The sequence below is a fragment of the Eleginops maclovinus genome, chromosome 9, assembly GCF_036324505.1.
Source record: "Eleginops maclovinus isolate JMC-PN-2008 ecotype Puerto Natales chromosome 9, JC_Emac_rtc_rv5, whole genome shotgun sequence".
Taxonomy (NCBI): domain Eukaryota; kingdom Metazoa; phylum Chordata; class Actinopteri; order Perciformes; family Eleginopidae; genus Eleginops; species Eleginops maclovinus.
The window spans coordinates 14,639,236-14,660,459 of record NC_086357.1 but is presented as its reverse complement, the minus strand read 5'-3'; the positions used below and the strand labels follow the sequence as shown (position 1 = coordinate 14,660,459).

General features: G+C 41.2%; 1 protein-coding gene across 4 annotated transcripts in view; it reads right to left on the bottom strand.

Moving 5' to 3' along the window:
* The window catches only part of dennd1b (DENN/MADD domain containing 1B), a 99,531-nt gene that overhangs the window by 39,102 nt on the left and 39,205 nt on the right, over positions 1-21,224 (bottom strand). For 3 of the 4 annotated variants that reach the window (XM_063890936.1, XM_063890940.1, XM_063890939.1), the window contains 7 exons: positions 20,505-20,624; positions 15,299-15,368; positions 13,465-13,545; positions 12,143-12,202; positions 9,177-9,230; positions 8,554-8,664; positions 1,058-1,158 (listed from right to left, as the gene is read on the bottom strand). In XM_063890936.1, the coding sequence (XP_063747006.1) occupies positions 1,058-1,158; positions 8,554-8,664; positions 9,177-9,230; positions 12,143-12,202; positions 13,465-13,545; positions 15,299-15,368; positions 20,505-20,624 (597 nt within the window). The remainder of the gene's footprint in view (positions 1-1,057; positions 1,159-8,553; positions 8,665-9,176; positions 9,231-12,142; positions 12,203-13,464; positions 13,546-15,298; positions 15,369-20,504; positions 20,625-21,224) is intronic. The other variant, XM_063890938.1, reaches the window with a different exon arrangement.

Genomic DNA, 21,224 nt, shown 5'->3' with positions numbered 1-21,224 from the left:
TTCTAAAAAGAAGGTACACTCAGAGCAAAACAGACTGACGGGTCAAATGTGTTCTAATTTCCTTGAAGAAATTTGCCTTGCATGGTTATCATCATGTACCTCTGGTTTTATAAGATATTTATCTTCATTTTTAAGTTTGTTGAATCAATCAATCATAGAGTATGTTTCCTGCCTACTAGGACAAAAATCTAAAACAATTGAATAACTGTAACAATTTGTATGACGAGATTAACAGAGGAGCCACTAATCAAATAGCTTTGGGTCAGTGTATTCCTGGGCAGAAGGAGGCAGGAGCCACTGGCCTGTAATCAACTTAAAGACAATGCAAAACAAACAGCAGGCCTGTACAGGAGCTCTGAACTTCAGCTGCTGTGTTCTCTGTTTCATGAATATGCTGACTTTCACGAGCATTTACACAACCACACACACAGAGCATGTAATATAATTTAGTTATCTAATCGGTGCGTGGAGGACACCCCTGTGATTGAGTTAGATAATGATGAGTCTTAACAGAGTGTTGAAAATCACATTTTACTGTCAGTGATGAATAGCTGAATGCGCTACCGGCCCTGATTCAACTAGAAACAGATCCTTTTACATAAGCTGACTTCCCTGCTTTGATTTTCTCTGTATATGTACATATCAAATGTTGATATGAACACACATAGATTTGTAGATGAGCCGTTACTTCAGCTCTTTATTCATTTTCAATCAAGTCCATTCAAATCTGTTGGATTGGAGATGGAGAAGTGGTAATGAACCCCTCAGAGGGCTAAGATGATGGGAGCACGGTGCTTTCACAGGCATGAAATATGGAGCAAGGTGTTCCAGGTCGTTCATAATGTCAAGGGGCCACACAGGAGAAGGCGCCCCCTGAGAGGAATCATAAGAAAAACCTGGAGACTGAGAGAATTTGAGGAGATGTGTGTCTGCATGTTTACACAAAATAATAGAAAGAATAAGAGAAAGAGTGGGGGTGTTAACACGTATTATGATGAGCAGGAAGGTGGTTGTGTATGTGTGTGTGTGTGTGTGTTTCAGAGGTGGTCAGCCTTACCAGCAGTAGTCCAGAAGATGCGGGGGCAGAACAGGGATGAAGATGTGCTGCCAGTACATTGGAAAGAGCAGAGCAGCCGCACCGTGGACACATGCAGTTAACTACAGAGAGAGAGAGAGAAGCCAGAGGATAAAGTGCACATAACTTTACAAAGCAACACAAAACATAATAAAAAATAAATACACTTCCATGCTTTATGTCTGTGGGAAGTTCAATATTTTTAACTGAAGGTTTGTGATTTCAGTCTCAAGAATTGGCACAAAAAAACAGCAACAAGTAGAAACAACTTTGAGTCACATATACTGTGCTACTTTTTTAAGACATTTAAAAAACTTATCAAAACTGTTACCCTGCTAATTACCATAACAGATTAGCAAAGACAGCTCTATTTCCTTCCTAACAAAATCCTGTTAATATCCTGTTTTTATGATAAAGATTTTTGCTTTGGTGATGTTTTGTGTTGATGCATCAATATCAAATGTGTTTGATTTGATTGAGTATGCTTTTAATCTTGCTTTAAAATAAAAGCCCTCAGAAAATATGCGCTTTCCCGACATGTCTAGTGCTGTTGTGATGAACAGACAACGTGCAAGCTACTGTTGAACAAGAGAAAAAGGTATGAAAGCTGGAGATCAACCAGTTGATGGAAGCCTTGTCTTAAACTTTTGACAGCAACACAGAAAAAGAGAGACAACTTGATGTGAAGGTGAACAGATAAGTGCTGAAATTGACATGAAGAACAGCAACACGTGCTTCACACACAGAGAACATGAAACCAAGGTTTCCTCCATATGGATTCATTTGTTGTGGGTCAGCACTCCAATAATATCGCAATCATTGCACTTGGCATTTAGACATTTAAAAACAAATATATTAAATGGGCTGTTTGAACACAAACATGAGAGCAAATACGTGCTCATAATTAACTGCTTTTCTATTCATTTTTAAAAGTGAGAATCGTGCTGTGTCCTGCCCAAACACATCAAAGTGAGCCCAAAACAGTGCTGACACTCACCATAAAAATCTAAATTACCCAAAGTACTAAGAGCAGGAAATTAAAAAGAAAATAATCTTTTTTATCAAATAATGAGAAGCAATCACATGAAGATGGCATTGGTTTTCAAAGGAGTTCTCTACAATGCCAAACCAACATTACACATAAAATTAAATTCATTGTCTCCCATTGTCTTTAAACCGGCACCCCCTCTTGACATCCCATCTCATGAAAATCCAGCTATAGTAATGACCCGCAACACACACACTGACACACACAGACACGGCAGGGGAAAGAGGCGTTAGCTCATCCCCCAGATTAAAATAACATGATTAAATATGGAAAGAGAACAGAGGTCTGAGGGGCTCCTGCGGGACTTCATTAGGGCAAATTGCCAAAGAATGAAACATGAGTTAGCCAAGAGAGACTGCGGGCTAGGCCAATACCGCCGGGACCCCAGAGCAGCAGCCAGCGTTATACTGCTGCAGCTTCACAGTCAATGTGTGAAGCGGACACACACTATCACACACGCACACTAACAGGAGACCCCCTGCTCACTGACACACACAGTGTCACAATTGACCGGACAAAAGCGGGTGAGCTTTGTGACTGAAAGCTACCACGACCAGAGGAGGAGGAAGACTGCCCAACCCTCTAAATCCATCCGAACATCAAGACCGGACATCTCAAAAGGTTCAAACAAAAAGTGTGTGTGTTTGTGACCATATTCATTTTTCACATAGAAGAAAGCAATGATTTTTTTATTGTCGTGCAATCACTCATACACCCAGTCCCACAATAGTTAGGACTTAATCAACATTTAATTGGTGTCTTGCTCTGTGTATCTGCATATGCATATTTCCGCTGCCTGCCGTCTTCAAATAAACCACAACAATGCCACGCTCCTGTCAGGATTAATTCCCTGGCAAACTGTTTGTTTTTTTGCTAATTCTGAAAATAAATCAATGCTATGAATATTAATGTCTGAAAGTGAGGCACTTGGTGGAAGAGCTACTATCAAAACCATCACACCCCTTCTCCCCTTTTCCAAAGCGAGGACAGTGAGGGGCCATTAAATTGTGATGAAGAGAGGTCAGCGATCCGGCTGTGGATATACATACACACATACGTACATGTGCCAAACGCGCACGCATGCACACACTAAGCGGAGCGCCAACAGGCGAGAGTATTCCTCCTCTGGGAGTGCGAGACAAGCCCCAGCCATTCGCTGGTACCAGGAGGTAATGGCACAGAACACCTCGCTAACCAACTCCAATTATCTCCACCAGGCCTCAAGGTGAGCCCCCCAACTGGCATGATTTACTCTCAGGTTGAAAGGGAAAACAGGAGTCTCTCTCTCTCTCTCTCTGCTTCTCTTCTTCCCAGGCTGAGTTTGCTGGCTTGGGGGAGTTGGCCGAGAAGGGAGAGGGGTTACTGAAACTAAGATAATGATTTATAAAGCAAATCTAGATTTCTGTTTTCCCTTTTATATGCTATCTCCAAAGCAATGGAGGTGGCAGTGTGCCTGAGATAAGAACACTTGGAGAGAACTCCAGAGGAATGGTTCACATATTTGCTTCACTAATTCAGCTTAATACAAATCCCTGCGTCCTTGTTCAGGTTTTAGAGCGAACGAGGAAAAAAGTAAAAGGAAGATAAATTGGAAAAAAGAGAAATCGTACCCTTTTTTTTCTCCTTCATTTAGAGGGGGGCTTCACATAAGAGTGGGTCATGAGAGGCTAAGGCTGATAAAATATTTGCCAGGCTGATAAATAATAGATGAGTGGAGCCAAATGGCTTACACGCTCCACAAAAGACCTGGGTGCTTAATATTCCATTCAATGGAGAATCACAGATACAGTCCCCAAGAACAAATACAGGATTAGGTGCTGGGTCCAGTCCTCAGGGACCAGGGCTCTGCCCGGTAATGAGGGGCTGCCTGCCTCTTACACTGTGTGTGCGTGCGTGCGTGTGTGCATGGGTGTGTGTTACCCCTTCCTCTGAGAAAAGCTAACCGATTATACAGCGACAGCCTGCTTCAAAAAGCAGTCAAGGTCTTTGGTTCTGCCCTGAGAGCTTTTTAGCGCGCTGCAGCCAAGACAGAGAGTGTCCACACTAACACTGGTTTCCCAAGATCCATTCCACGCGACTAAAGAAAGGAGAAAGAGACATAAAGAGATGGAGAAGAGAAGCTGAAAGTAAGAGAAGAAGAAAAGAGAGATGTGAAAAAGAAACAACAACTAAGCTTTGAAACGTTGAAGTAGTTAGCAGTAAACCCCAGTGGTCACACACAATTTGTGTTATTAATGAGGTGTGAGTCGATTCCCATGTCCCCTTTCAAACTATACATAATAATAGTTTAAAGTATAAGTACTACTAAATGCTTTACCAGACTTTATTTGCAGTTGACATAAAAAAATGAACACAATCTTTTTATTCCATCAGGAACAGTGTCCTTGATATCAATCAAGCAGCAACTTTGTAATGTCTCAAATAGGCATTCAAATGTTTATAAAGAATGTAACAGTTATTTAATTTTTTCTGCTGTGTTCACAAAATCGTTTTACAACCATCTAAACTTTGTTTGAACACTGTCCGGCTGTTAGCAGCCCACATTTATTTTGTGCATTGCATTGTAGGAGAATATTGTCCATAAGATCAAACATATGTACGCTTATTGAATGAACTGTGTGACTTTTGTACAGTGACACCATCACATACTTCATAGCATTATCTAGTATGGAATAAGGTTACAGCTATTTTTATTTCCTGCTAGAAATAAACCAAGAAGCTGAATTATGACACATATATTCACAAAAACAAAAATGTTAGTCACATATGGATAGCTTCCCAAACTGTCCTGACAGCACTCCTTATTCATGCCTCATCATATTAAGATAAGCTCGTCTCTCTAGCTGCTAACCAACTCTTCAACAGCGATGTGTCCTTAAAGAGCTAGACCAACCAGACCTCAGATCTTCACAACACTGCAACTCAGAGCTCTGCAGCTTCTGTCAGTGAGCATTGTGTTTCCACTCACACCATTCCTCTTTACCTGAACCACTGGACACGTTGAAGCGAAACACAGACAGAACAGAGATACTGCTACACCTCTTTTGCAGTCTGTTCATATTGAACGGCAGTGTAATTCAGATTTTAAGGGATTGAAAACACATCAACACTCATTCCCTGTGCTTGTATACTCTTAGATGAGGCAACCCATTGCACTTTTTAAATTACAGCGAGAGCAGGGTGTGAGACAAATAGCTGCTGCAGGAAATGTAATTCAATTTGACAGGAGGAATGGTATCAATAGAGTCACTCTTGACCTCTTCACACCAGCCTCAAACACTCATTTCCCCACCACTAGCCTTTACTTCCAACTCCGTCCCTACACACTTTCCAATTCCAATCCTCTCTTCTCCTTGCTCAGCCTCATTTACATCCAAGTTCTTCATTTCTTATTCTGTTTTTCCTCCTCTCATCCTGCTGTCCTTCTGTCCGTTGCAACCTCTCCTTCGTTCCTTCCTGTTGGTTTATCCCTGTGTTGGCCGTCTTCCTCTCCCCTCCCCTGCACAGAGTAAGTCACCAATTACCCGTGCTCTGCTTCTCCCTCTGTTGACAAACGCTGGTGTCAGGCAGGTGTGCCACAAACAAGTAGGTGGCACAGGGAGAGAGAGAGAGGGCACACAGGACGACACAGGTAACAGCTAACGCCAGGCCTCCCACACATGCACACAGAGGAAGACACAAGACATAAGGTACAAACACCTGTGAGCTCAGAAGACACACAAACAGATGCATGCAAAAGAGACACAAACACCCACAAAGTGTGCATATGCACATACTCGTTCACAGAGGTACAAGTCAGACACATGGCACAGGGCTGAGATAAGTCTATTGAGGGGAAGATGTCCCGATGTTCTGCAGATTCCCAACAACACAGAGACGCATTAAGACACCCAGGAAGAGGGATGTGAATCCAGAGAGAAAGAGAGGTGTAGCAGGCTGAGTGAGAGACATATGGACAGAAAATAGTGTGTCAGCGAGGAAGAATAACTAAGATGGAGAGAAAGTAGGGAAGCAGAGAGGAGTCAGGGAAGGAGAGGAGGAGAAGAACAGAGGAAAAGGCAGGAAACAGAGAGACAGCTGGCACTCTAGGGCATGGTGGATGGATAGTTCCTTGTTAGCATAGGCCTGACAGGCTGATGAGAGGGCTGCTGTCAGCCGGGGCCGGGGCTGGGCTCTGTGAGTTTGGGCGATATGCAGGGCAGAGGATGGGCTCGAGAGCTGGGGGGCCTCGGTAGATGAAAGACACGGAGGGTGGTGGGGCGATGGTGGTGGGGGTCCTCCCAACTGACTAGTTAGAGGAAGGGCCGATGCAGCCCTATTATACGGCCCTATGACAAGGCTGCACGCTCGGCTGGCTCCCGCCCCTGCGCCACCGCCGACCACTCTTTAAAACAGTGGTACCATTCACCTCCGGTCACGAAACAGCAATAAGTCAACTGACGCATTGTTGTAAGATCATGATTTATTCCTTTGCTGTTGGCTGCTTGCGAGACGCGCTGGCCATGTACCGGCAGACTGACACGCTGGGTTCACCGGGGGCTTTAACACAGGCAGCACCTAGAGCAGGCAGAATAAATGCAGTATATCTCTGTGTGTGTGCGTGTCTTTCTCTCTCTTTCCACTTTCTATTCCGTTTCTCTTTGCTTGGCTGAGAGGCTGGACAGGCGGAGGTGGTAAAAAGCAGCTGGATGGTACTAACGATGTTACTAACAATACCTTCTCACATAAATCCTCTATCTGTGCAAAGCAGCTATAGAAATATTACCTGCTCATCCTGTGACTGCTGACACTCACTTCAACAAACTCTGATGTTAAATATATATTTTGCAGTATTTTAGGTATTTGATCACAAGGTAGTGGTGTGGCATGCAGCTATGCAACATACACATAGAGAGATGTCTTACAGAATTGTAGCAACCATTTCCACTTGAACTAAGAGGTCATTCGACCCAACAGCAAAAAATAACGCATCACAGGAGCAGTAATAACATCAGGCCAGCTAGTAATCCCAGTGGAGATATGAAAATACCTTTTTACTACAGTGCCTGACATATATTGCTACAAAACCAAAACACTGCTCCCTGAGGAAGATGGATGGATAGACAGATGAGTGGATGAAGGGTTGCGGAGGATAAAAGCACCACAGAGGTAAAGGTCTGACGTGGAAGCTCTTTAAAAAATCCTGTCGACATAAATTTGTTAAAAAAACAAGTCAAGATTAGTCTCAGAGCAGCAGAAAACTGTAAATCACAGACAGATATCACCTCCACCCCCTTTTCCTGCAAAAAAAAAAAACCCTCCACCCTTGAGTCTGATAATTTACATCGTGCAACCCTGGTGTCACATCACAGTGTGCAGCCAGATTTCGCTGCTGGTCCGAGGAGCTGAGGGGAGACAGGTGATATACTCTGAGGGCTATGTAATTTTTACAGCTCTTTCTGATTCTTCCTATGGGAGACCATGGGAACCGTTCCCTCCAGCACCCATCACCACCCACAGGCCCCTCCGGCTGTTCGGTGTTCTGCAGCCTCGTAGATACCAAGGCAGGACGGGCTACGCTACCGATACAGATCGCACTTGGGTGACATCACTTCCTTCTCCCATCTCATCTGTCATAAACATTTGGCTATGCCTTGTCAAACACATAGATAACGGGGGGAGGTTGGAATGAGGAACATAGGGCGGAAAAGAAGGAGAAAGACACACAGAGATTTCCTCCCACATACAGACAGAAGGGACTTTAAATTATATTAGAGGGCTAAGACTTGTAATAATGGATAATTTAAGGCTTTTTGGCCATTAGTATGTTGCGGTTATAAAACAAAAAGTCAAATATAATCCAGCTTTAGTGTGGATTTCACAGCTTGTTAGAGCGTGATAGTGCGGCTGTCGGAATGTAGGATGCCTGGGCAAAGAGGCGAGTGGAGGGAGTGGGGGGGTGGGGGTAGACAGATCAGCCTAACTTTCTCTGTACAAGTAGCTTAGCCATGTCAGATAAATATCCTCATCGCACTAATTAGGGTGTGTTATCCTGCTGGATTATTGATGAAGAGAATCATGTTCAATCTAGGATTCAGTCCTTACATTTGAGATATATACTTTTCAAGAGGGCAAACTAGTATCTGGATTTATTTTGAAGCCAAAAATAGCATTTTTTGTGTATTTTTGCAGATAATATTCATGTATTTTTTATTGTACTGTTGTTCATTATAATGTGCAATAAGTTTAAGAATCTAGAATTATAAAACTTTTAAGAACTGATTTAAGTTTTATGACAAAAATGTTCATCTCAATTGATTAAAATGTTCAAGGAATTGATTCTTCAAGGGCCTGGAGTACATTAACTATTTTCTAAAATACTTTTCCTTTGTGCCTCTCAGGGCATGGCTGATCTGCAGCTGAGAGGAGGACCTGGAAGGAAAGGACTCACAGTGCTAAGCTTGCTTGAGGTAATGATGATGCGCCGTTCATGCAGCATACTGGCGTAGAGCTGGAGCATGTTGTTGACGTCCACAGCCACAAAGTACTCTGTCAGGTTCCTCTGGAGATAGACAGGAACAGAAGGATATTCAGGTACATCACAAACTGTCCTTACTTATAGTAAAGTGTCAATGCTGCAGACGGTGAGTGCCAGAATGCGCCGTAAAGACAGACAGGCAATACTGGCAGTAAAGGGACTTCTGTTCATTTTGTTTTGCAGTAAAAAATAAATGACTAAGATATAAAGATTCAAACCATTTGATATAGCCATGTTTAGTATTAATCTATGTTGCTTGAATTGTTCATAAAAAGTTTTGAGGTGTCCCATGTCATAAAGACTTGGGATGATCGATACAGGAGCAACAATTTGAATACCATTTCAAAGGAAGTAGAGAACTCTGACATTAAAAGTGCAAGCACCACAGGAGATAAAACTGAACAAGAAGATGGTGCAATAATTTCAATAGGTGACAAGTGTTTCTGATCAAAAACAATTAGAGACAGAAATGTTTCCAGGATAAAGGGACCTCTATTAATCTCTTACTGTCTCTTTTCTTTTTCATGAATACTTACGCTCTCAGGGATAGTTGGCAGTCCATTGATATCCGGGGCGATGAAGTAGGAGTGCTGCAAAAACACAAACATGCAGGAGAAAGAAGAGGGAAGGTCACATGTGAAGCATACCACTCACACAGAAGAGAATAAGGGGAGGGAGGGGGGGGGCATTCACTTTGTTCTATGATTTATGGCTTATCTTCAGCTCTGTCTATATGAATTGCTGAGCTGGTGTCTGAACTGTTGCAATGCTTTTATCAGGCCTACAGAACAGAGAAAGCTCAATAGCAGCTCAGCTCCCCATAGACGCAGACTGGGGTGATGTCTCCGGTGGAAAACTGAGTCTTTATTTAAGCATTAGAAAGACTAGTGGAGCACACAGTATACGCATGTGCATCCATACACACACACAGGTTGTTTAGAGGATCACAGGGCTGCCTGTCTCACTTTGGGAGAGCAGGGCAGGTTCACTGTTCAGATCAAAGGGGCCTGAGAGAGGTGGTTTTTGGAGACAGGTAAACAAAGCACCAACTGAAACACACTATTGTGTTTCTCTCACACACTCTCCCGTATCCTCCTTGGTACACCTGCGTTTCTCAAGGCCTTCACTCGACCATCTGTTGCAGGTTTTTGCTTAAATCCACCGCAGCGTAACTCATTCATTTGTGTTTAGTATTCTACGACTTAAGTGCTCCAACATGACTTTTTACTTGTTATGCAAATAAATGTTGTCAGGCTAACACGCATGCAGTGTTTTCTGAAGTAGTTGAGCATTTATTTGATTTGTGGCCCTTGTGTCAGGAAGAATGACATCAAACAGCATTGCATTTGTAACCCAAGTCTGATTAGGATACAAAGTGCATCTTTATATCTTTATCTATTTAGAAATAAAATAATAAATAGGTATACAGGGAAAAACACCTGCTAAATGAATTCCTGAAACAGAGGTCAACTTGAGAGTAATACATCACAAAACAAACAACATTATTGAGAGTTTGCAAACATGAGAGGAGTCATGCAAAAATCAGCAACCCCACTGAATCACCACGAAGACTCTCTGATTATAGAGACACAAGAAAACATAAGAAGCAAAACCCAGTCACACAGCAAGATATGGAATTGAAAGATGGAAAAATATCAGCTAAATACACAGAGTATTATACGTTTGATTTAACCCCTAAACCACCACATTGTTTGGCTAACCTATAAAAGTACAGCCAAATGCTACAATGTTTGGCCCAAACCACATTTCAGTATTTAAAGTGCTGCTGGAAAATAATGTTATGGTGCTGGAGATCAAATACTCAAATGTACTCAACATTTTTTATCTTTACAGCTGATTTCTACCTAATAAAACATTTAAATAATTATTTTATTTAATGTAAAACAAACTAAAACGTTTAACACCCTGAGTGCATTAAGTCGGAAAAATGTGAAAACAATTATCATGAGTAAACATATTCCCAGGGGAGGGTCATTGTTGGAGTGCAGCGAAGCTCTGAGGAGTTAAATACAACCAAACACTAAAGCCAGAACCAGGACCTAGAGCTCTGCCTTTTAAAATTTGTATTCTAATGGGCAAAATATTTTGTAGCATAAGCCTCCTACGCCTTCTTCTTTATCTCTACAGAAAGTGAATTGGTTTCAATGCTAAAGTTTCTCCAGCCATATTTTTTGTCGTTTTGCAAAGCTACCATTACAACAAAATAAAACCTTTATTACTGACATGGCGGTTAAAGACTTTGCCTAGATGTAAACTTTCAACAGCATGCTGTGAATAATGCGTTGGAATTTTTTTTTAAAAGGCTCTCTTCCAAAGTGAATTTCTTCCAGCAGCAGATTCAAACTTTTTAAACAGAAGCCAACCAGTTGTTCTTTTATGGTGTGTTTTTTGCCAATAAGCAAGATGGGAAAAAACAGCCAGATTTGTTTTAATAAAGTCAAACTCAGTAAACCTCACGTATCTTTATTCCTTTATGAAGCTCTGTCCTTGTTCTGTAAAAGGGACATTTTAATGGCACTCGAAGGACTTCTTAGTTTACTTAAAATCATTATAAGACAGCAGATAATAAAATATAGATTTGAATAACTGTTGTTACAATCACAACTAAATCCCACCTGTGTTACTGTTATTCTTACACTGGTTTGTAATGAGGAACATATGAGCTGAATTTGGTGCCCTGTTCGGTTTTACAATAAGCTTAATTCTACATGCTTATAATTTGTCAGCTGTCAGACACATGGATTTGCTTTCTTTGCTTCTTAGTCGTCTTTGTAAACAAAACTGTATGTGGTGGGGGGGGTGAGGGGGGCTTATTCATAGAAGAGTAGTTATAGAATAATTCAAACAAAATAAAAAGCAATTTTAACTAAACAAAGATCAGTGAGTTAAGACAGTACATCTGTGGCACAGAAGAACCCCCAGAAACACATGCAGTGAAACATTACCCTGCATCTCTCTCCATCTTTCTTTTTTTGTGCTTTGTGTGCTAAATAATGTTTCCCTGTTGGTCTACAAATTCATGGCACTGTGATAATCACAAGCCATGCTCCTCCACTCAACCCAGGCTTTCATTGGCTGTTTGCTTGCTTATCTGCTTTTTTCTCATTCTTTCGAAGACATGTTTATATAAAAACATTGAAAGTGGGTTAACTGGAAAGGCATCAAGGAGATTTTTTAAGCACAATTGCCTTTGCTTTAAACATAAATAGGGGGAAAAAACTTTTGATATTCAGAGAGAGAATATAGCAGTGTGAAATGGCATTAATCATTTACAAAGTTTGATTGTTTTCCAGAGGAGAAGAAACATACACCAAGGCCCAGGATAGTTTGTTTTTGTTATATTTAAAAAGATAGCGCGGCTTATTTGGCCAAATTGGAAAGCCGTTGCTCCCATGCGATTAGTACAGCGGCGGATTCATATTTCACAGCAGCCTCCTTCCCTCCTCCCGTTTCTGCCGTTCACTCATTCCCCTCCACTCACCGGCTCCCTGCTTCGCCGATCTCTCAGTACTTGCCCAGTGGCAATATACAACTGCTCATTCTTGCACAATGAGAGAGAGAGAGATAGAGAACAAAACAGGGTTCACACATGAAAGGGGACAATGATCCTTCTTCTTGGCTGCCATGATAAAACAAAAAACACTCTTTTAGGGAATAATTCTGCTTCATCAATTAAATATCAAACTAGTGGCTTCTGCCAGCAAAGACATGGAGCCATCACCTCTGTTCTCCGGGGCTTCTTTTCCAATGAAGCTCCGAGACACAGATGAAAAGATTCTGTGCATACATACAGCTGATAGAAAATACTGACACAAAGAGGAAATAAATCATAAGGCATCTTAATTGACCTTGTTAATCTTTATAGAGATATATTGACTACCTTATATTAGTCTCGTTAGCTTTTATGTATTTATTTGTGTAATTAGATGCGTACTCTTCTGAGACCTATGCTTTAAAAAAAGACTCAGAGTTGCTATTTTAATTGGTCCAAAAAAAAGGAGCGGAGGTCCTCAGGGACAAAAGGGTCACACTGAAACTCTTTTGATCCCATTATGATGTGGAGTCCAAGCAACAGGATAATAAAGATGTTAGTGAACAAACATGATGAGTTTAGCAGTCCAACTGAAAATCATTACATTCTACTTATAAAGGCCAGGATTATGTCAGCGAACAGTGATAGGGAGTAGGATTTTATGTATGAGGTGGAAACACACGAGGAGAGATTGTGTCAGAGTTAAGACAAACACTGGCTGACTTTGAGGGACCTGTGCTCATTAAGCCGTTTTACTTTTTGATAAGCAGGAGACATGTAGAGTTGTGAAGGACCCTTCGAGTTAAAACATGTCCAGCTTGGGCTTATCACACAGAAACCTGTACGCGCCACTTCTCGTTTCCAAACAGAGTGTCAGTCCTGGGCCCTTTCTGTCTCTCTGTTGTTCCCAGTCTATCTCCACCTCCTCCTGCTATCTTTTCTGTCTACCTCTGTCCATCCTTCTTTAACGAGTCCATTTCAACCTCTGGGCTTCTATCTCTCCCTGTTCCTAGTCTGTTTTTATGCCATTTTGTCCCTCCTCATTTAGTCAATTCCTCTTTATTTCTCATTATTCCTCCCTTTGTTTCCACTTATTGTCTAGTATAAATGTTGTCTTTTGCTCTACTTTTGAATGATATGTTTTTTTTTCTGCAGCCTCTTTCCTGATTCAACACGCTACTACAGTACCTGTCCCACTCTCCCATTTTTACTTCTTGTCTCAGCTGTCTTGCCTCTGATAAGGGGGGGGGGGTTACGAGATCTGTACCTACCACACTCAGGTTGACTGGCGTGAAGGGCTTTGGCACTGGCAGATCATGGAGAGAATTCAGCATGTCATTCAAGTCATTTTCCTGGGGGAGAGAAAATAAACAACAAAGGAAAAGAAAGAACATTAAAACATAAGGCACATGAATTTTATTTACTTGTTTTGTTGATGTCACAAGTTATGTGTCAATCTTAACAACAGTGCCGGGACAGGCGCTGCTACAGACCAGAGGGCAATCCTGCAGCGTGGCCTGAAGGGCTCCAAAACTTCCGACTGACATATGTTTAACGAGCAATGGTGAGGTTAAAAGACGACTGAGCGTAGGGCTGCAGACGCTTATTATCCGGCAGCGTTGATTTATGGCCGTGAGTGGGCTGTCAGTAATTAAGCTGGGGTCCCCGCTCCAAAGACAAGGGCTTTAAGAAGCCGTCAGAGAGAGCTGGCTTGACCACATTACAGGCCCGTGGATTATTATCCCAGTTTTTATGAGCTCTACAACAAGATTGCTATTTACACTCGGCTTGAGAATTGAACAAAAAACAGCGTGCAACTTAAACTAAACTAACTACTGTGAACACAAAGGCTGAACACTTAAGTTTGTTTTGGATTCTTCCTTTTTTTCACCCTCTCAGGAAACTTTGTTTTGGTTTTGGCTACGATTCGTTGCTTGTTTGAGGTAACGTGCGTGTGTGTGTGTGTGTGTGTGTGTGTGTGTGTGTGTGTATGTGTGCGCAAAAAGAAATAGAAACTTGAGAGGAATGGGCGGACATATACAGTAAGAGAAGGAGAATGGGGGGAGGGAGGGAGGGAGGAAGGGGTGTTTGAGGGTGTGTGCGATCGAACAGCCTCCTGTCATGAGAGGCTCAATGCTCACACGCATGGTCAGCAACACGGCCTGGGGAAACAGTTCATTTACCCCTCGCCTTAAACCCTCATCGCTCTTCTGTCTTCTCTCGTCTGTCAACATCTCCCTCTCGCCTGGAACGGACAGCGGGGTAAATAGAAACCAAATCATGCACACTAACACTTCAGTCAACCAGGATTTGCAGCAATCTTTTTTTTTTTTTATCTCTCTCTCTTCCTTATCCACAAACTGGTCTATTTTATTTGTCTGTCTCTCTCCACATTAAAATATCCTGCCCCTTAATCACTTAAATGTGTGTGCATGTTGAATGTTTATGTGATATGTTTGCGATTGTCTACTTTAGCGAGCCTCTCTGTCCTGATCATTGCTCTCTAAGGGTCTTGGAAGCAGCAGTGACGACATGACAATTGAAAGCGGTCCCAAAGCTCTCTGCATCTCCTCCTCCCTCCCTCCCTTCCTCCCTCTGCTTCTCTCTTCAGTCTAAACATGGGAACATCACCTACACCCTCTGAGCTAGACGCTGCACATCTCCCCGGTTTGTTGCATATTTTACATTTTCCCTCCCTTTGCTAGTACAATGCAGTGAATAGTCAGGGGAAAAGACTTTTGTGAAGTGCGAGCATTTGTGTGTGTGTATGTTTCGTTTTCTTTCTTAACGATTTGTTTTCCAGTAAATCATCAGGAATAACTTCCAGTGTCAGATCACCGTTTGGTCTGTGAAATGTCAACATTGTTGCTGCTAACAACAGGAGCCAAGTCGAGCCCAAGACGGCGAACAAAACTTGCACACAAAAGACAACATGCAGAAGAAGAGCAGAACGGCGGGAAATATCTTACCATAGTACAGTTTTGGAAACACTAAACTGTTTGCTTGTTGCTCACTCAAATCAAAACCACCATGTCTTATTTCTCATGTCCTCACACCACATCATAAATACATACAATTATAAATACATACAGAAGATATGGTTACCTGCTGTTTTGTTAGGTAGTCCGCCAGAGTATTCAGCAACTTGTAGTAGATTTCAAACCATGGTACATAGCTGCAAGAGTCAGAGAGACAGATGAATTAATAACACATTTGAAATCATTATTGAAGAGTCTGCATTTCTGCTCTGTTTAAATAAAACCGAATGAAAAGAGTCTCCTGCAAAAAAACAATCTGTGTGTTGCAACCCTTTCTTCACATATCACATGGCCTATAAATCATTTCACTATCTGCTGGACAGTAAAAATGAAAGCAGCATTGAGTTTGTTGTGTACAGGTTTGCTATACTGCCGTGTGTATGTTCTGACTATTGTCAGTGACCTACAACTTAAAGATCAGACGCACACAGCACATTGATAATGAATTGTGTTCCCAGATCCTCAAAAGCACAGAGCTGGACAACAGGAAAAAAAGTAAATGCTATCTAGTCCTTATTATGACATTCTTCGTACCCAGGGTCCTCCGCATGCTAAGGATTCCTGTCATGTATGCCCTTTAAGCCAATAGCAAAAGAGAGTAGAAGAAAACCAAAAAAACAACAATGGAATTTATATTCTTTATAAAAAACAACAACATAGTTATCATGTCATGCGGAGAGATGCTATGGTTTACAAGCATGCTGCTCACAGATGCACAGGCTTAAAAAAAATGCAGCCCAAGATGCCTCCTACCCCCCTCCTCCTCCTCCTGCCCCTCTCAGTGCTTCTTTTTATACTCTTCGCATTAAAAAAAAATTGCCTTATGGAATTAATGTAAAATAAATAAATTCATTAACAAGCTCAAAATAATTTATACTGCCGTGTTTGTGTTAAAGCTAATCACTGAGTACACCCACCATAAGCTAAAAGCATCTGCAGCATGGCTTTCTTTACAGAGTTGACATATTCTTGGCCAAGTCGGGTTTGCTTTCTCGGTGGAAGATGGCCAACATTTTTCTTTTGGCGTAAAAGCTGTGAGGGCTCAGTTAATTTAATGTTATGCAATCAAATAATAAAAACACGGTTTCCTATCAATGTATTGAATTTTGACTTAGTTTGCAGGTTTTAAAATGCACTTCTGAACATTGCATGAATAATGATTCTAGATGAGGACGTTTTAACATTACGATTAAATAAACAGCAACTCCCATTGATGCTTCATTAACTTGCCTGGATTCAGGGGTTAAAAAAAATAAAGTATTGGGAAAATGAGCCAATCAATTTAAAGGTGGAGTCTTGTTTGCTCACTGAAATCAGCGAGTTATCCTCAATGTCAATAAGTGTAACTGTGTTGAATACAATTCATTGAGACAATAATATTATACAAATACAAACTCTGACCAAGAGCTTAAATCTGCAGTTTCATAGGTATAATATATTATGTATTTGTGAGAGGGAAGCTTTGGTTGTGTGAGTTTATAAGCCAGGGAAGTCCTGCTCACGCAGTTGGCTGGAGACTGCAGAGTTTCCAGGGCATGGGTCACTGGCTGCTCAGTAGACTGGAATTAACACACAACAAGAAAACAATAAAGTGAACCGAATGCAAATTTTCATATCGCTAAATCCGCGAGGGGCCAATGGCAGGCCAGGTTCCTGGAAAAGTGCAGCCAAGCGCACCAATCAGAGAGGCTGAGTGACCATTAGCCTGAAACAATCAGCCTCTTAACATGCCAATATTTTGACGTCTGTGTGAAGATTTTCCGCAATCAGGTCAAATTCGCAGGAGCGACCAAATCAAACATGCGTATATTAATTCACATGCTGACCGGATATCAACCTGAAGACCTATTTCTGCCACGTCAAACAACATATTACATAAATCATCTGCATACGGGGTCAGTATGCATTTAGCAATTACACAAAAAAGTTCAGCCTGATGTTATGAATTGGGGGGGGGGGCTGAGCCTTTGTATTCTGACCCCAGTATGCGTGTTTAAAAAGCCAGGCTTCTGGACATTAATCCTTCAGTCCTCACAGTTGAAGGGGATGTAAATAGGACTCTGACTGTCAGAGCAGCCGTCAGGCCTCACAGATCTCACAGTCATTACACTCCTACACCAAGGTGCTGTAAATCCTTTGTTTTAAAGGAAAATGCATTATCGCTGGTGCAGGCAGCCAACCACAAATTATCAATATTCCACTAACATCTTCCCATAATAGGCAGTTGGGTTTTTATGCTTTCTTCAAATGCAGTAGGATGAATATAATGTTAAGATGTATTGCTGTGTTCTACTTATCGTCCCCCCACCCCTACTCTGCTCTTTCTGGTGATGCAAAGTTAAAGTTTGGAAAGCTTAAAGAGATACTCCTACTCATCACAGTTCATTGCTCAGATCTGTTTGTGCTTCACAAATCCTCCGATAGAGAGAGGCATCCATCACAGCAGTGCTCAGTGTGTGGGGGCCCCGCAATCTCTCCTGCCATTTTAAACACATGTCTTTTCAAAGTGCCATGTACTCAGAGAATGAACCAGTTAATCTGCGGTCCACTCACAGCCCGTCGTGCTCTTTATCCCCGGCTCAGACTACCTAATGGCACCGATATATGACAGGAGACAGGGACATAGAGGTGCCATGGGGAGTTAAAATTAAGCTATTATGGACAGGAGCCGACACATACACAAATCTAGCTGAAAGAAGACGTTTGAACACAGTTTGAACATCATATTATATATATCCAAAGAAAATGTAGTTCAATTTGAAAATAAACATTTTTAAAAAAACTAAATATGAAATGTTTTCATTACACCTCTCTGTGTGATTGACTCCTAATACCATATCACTTTTATAAGCCCTTTTTGCAGCCATAAAGAACCTGTTGGGTGCTAAGCAAAACACTTATTCCTGTTCCTTAGATGAGTCTTAAATCTCCTTTAGTGCACAGTCACCTGTAATCGTAAGTCACCTTACTCTTTGTAGAAGGCTCAGTGGAAGATTTCATTACACCTTTACTTTCATGGGTTAAGGGTTAAGTACAGGGAAGGAAGTGTCCTCCGGCGATCCACTATGTGACCGAAAACTGAGGCAACGCAGTGCATAAAATGTTTCTGAAGCGGCAGCCATTAAAAAATAAACTGAGGGAACACATATTTTTCTTTCAGAAATTACTCACAATTTAGCTGAAATTCCTCCAAATGTGAGAGATAGAGATTTAGAGAAGATTGGGGAGTACCAGTATAACATTTAACAAGTTTTAATAATGGTTTTTGGATGTTGTTTTGTTGAAATTTTGCCTGAAGGGAGCATGGCTCTTTCAGCCACGGCTTTAGCAGCCCGACTACAAAGGGCTGTCCACATAAAACTGTCCTGCTCATTAAGGCACTTCCTCCTGTAAGCTGAGGTGACAATTTTACGGCCCCAGCACTTCAACAATCACAGAGACGCAAACTGTTTTAATTACTTTTATCCTCTATCCATGGCAAGTGATAGATTAAATGAAAAAATAAACTAGTGGGCCTTTGCCTTCCTGCGTTACATTTCACCAAGTGCATTTAAACTGATAATTTTTTTGAGATTAACCATTTACAAGATCTCTTTTTCTTCCCCCTTGTCTTTGGTTATTATTCTTCCTTAACACAAAGCAATCTTAATGCTGTATCACATTACTAATATGGCAAAATGAAAAAAAAGGTTTAAAGAAAACTATTTGTCATGCTTTAGAATATTTTCACTTAAGAAAATAAAAAAGATCACAACCAAAAAAGGAAGCTCACAAACATTTTTAAATTAACGATAAAAAAAAAACTTTCTATACGTTGTCTTATTAAAAATGAAGCAAGCCATGCAAACTACTCAAAATGCATAATGAATTTTATACATCATATGTCAAATGAATTAGCATGTCTAACTCAGCGAGAGGGACAGGGGAACCTCTGCTAATTGGCAGTGAAGCTTCATGCATAATTATGGGCCAAGCGTCTTTGCTGTCGCACTGTGGCAGTAGCCGAATAACGAGGAGAAAAGAGGGAGAGGGAGAGAGAGAGCAAGAGAGAGGGAGGGAGAGAGAGAAAGGAAAAGAAAAACAAAGGCCACGGAAGCTGGCCGGGGAGGGTGGGTGGTGAGGGAGGAGGGACACTGTTCTTCACAGCGGCTCATCAGGGCAGCGACAAACCCACGACTGTCCATCAACAGCAACACACACGCGCGCACACACACAGTCAAACACGTACAGAGGCGAGAGCAGCACTTACACAATGCTGCCTTACACCAACAGAGAAAAAGAAAAGGCTTTGTGCTCCATTTCCAGTTTGTTGTTTGTTTAACTGCTTAATACATTCATTAAAAATTGATTTATTTTGTACATTTTCCTCAGTTTATTCTAAAGTGCATAAGCCTGTCCACTGAGATTAACACTGGAGTGCTTGCTCTTTGTAATGTTAAGGTAATTACATCTGTAAAAATATTGTGTCAACATGCAATTACATGGGAATTAAATGATAATAGCCTTTGTTGGAGAGTAATTATGCAAAGAAAAATGCAATTTTCCATGGGTTTGGTATCCTCATTTACGTACACTGTGATAAGTTAAATCCACCTATGAAATATCAAAAACTGCTAAATTTCTGGATAATTATAGGCACATCACTAACATATTTGTGTGGGCAGATGAGAATATAAATGTGTTATTCTGGCATAGTGCAGCTTAGTGTGAAGTGTGAGAATGAATAGAAATACTGTCTAAAAATATCAGTTTGTCTTCCTTAGATCTAGTAAATTAAAACATTTTCACCAAACTTGAAAAAATAAATGTAGCTCTATATCAATATAAATATATGTTTATATATAGACTGATCCATAGATTGATAGTTAATTAATAAAAAAAAGGATGAAACAACTCTTGTTTGAAAAGCTCCGATTATGAATTTTAATACGAAAGGCTGGCTTTTATATGTTTGGACTTGTGAAGCGCAGCATAAATTCATAGAACATCCAGTTCTCTTCTGACATTAGTTTTGTTGAAAGAATTGGATATGTTTATTCTTAGAAAAAATACAAATGGTTTGAGACCCACTGTTCAAGATTGCCGTAAGCGTTAAGTTCATTAGGACACCAAGAATGAAAAACATGAGAGAAATAAAACAAATGAAATACACACGTTCAGTATCTTGGTGTATTAAAAGCAAAACAGGAATTAGTAAGCATGTGAACGTGAACGTGCATGTGTGCGCGCGTATGTGTGTGTGCGTGTGTGCATGCGTGTGTCGTGTGTATTACCTGAGCAGACATATGCAGACCCGGCAGCCTTGAGTGAGTCGACAGAAACCAAACCTCTGTTTGCCATCGATGTCCGTCAGCACAAAGGTAAAGTTCTGCCCCACCTGATTCTGGGAAACCCTGGGGCCAGACACAGGGGACACATACTCAGGAATGGCCCACACCATATAATGACTTAACAATCTACTGAATACAATAGTGTGCAGTAAATCTACAGAATCATAAACATTTAGAATACTTCATAAGAAAACACGATGTTGTCTGGCTGGATTAGAACCAAACTCATTCTCAGACGAAATCTCACCATGAGCTAATTCTCTAGTCTTGGTCCAAATCTGATGTCACATCTGTATGGCAGCCAATATGGCCGCTTGAAAAACTGTAAAAATCAGTATAAACCCCAAGGTACATTTTAGAGACTCTCTGCACATCCCTACTCCACTAGATGGCAGCAGCTCAGCTTCAGTAAAAGAAAGTCCCCCCCCCATCCCTTTCTCTCTCTCTATGTCTTTACAATGGGAATTTTAACATGTCATTTTTCCATGCTCAAAATAAAGAAGCCGGTACTTTTCAGAGCGCTGCTGGCCGCATCAGGTCTTTATTATTAGCAGAAGAAATGACTCTCCCTATGAGTCTGTGCTCTCTAACGCACAGGCACTTACTGTATAAACTACTGTGCACAACAATTCAAGTGTGCAGGTAACTGAAGACCTCATCAGC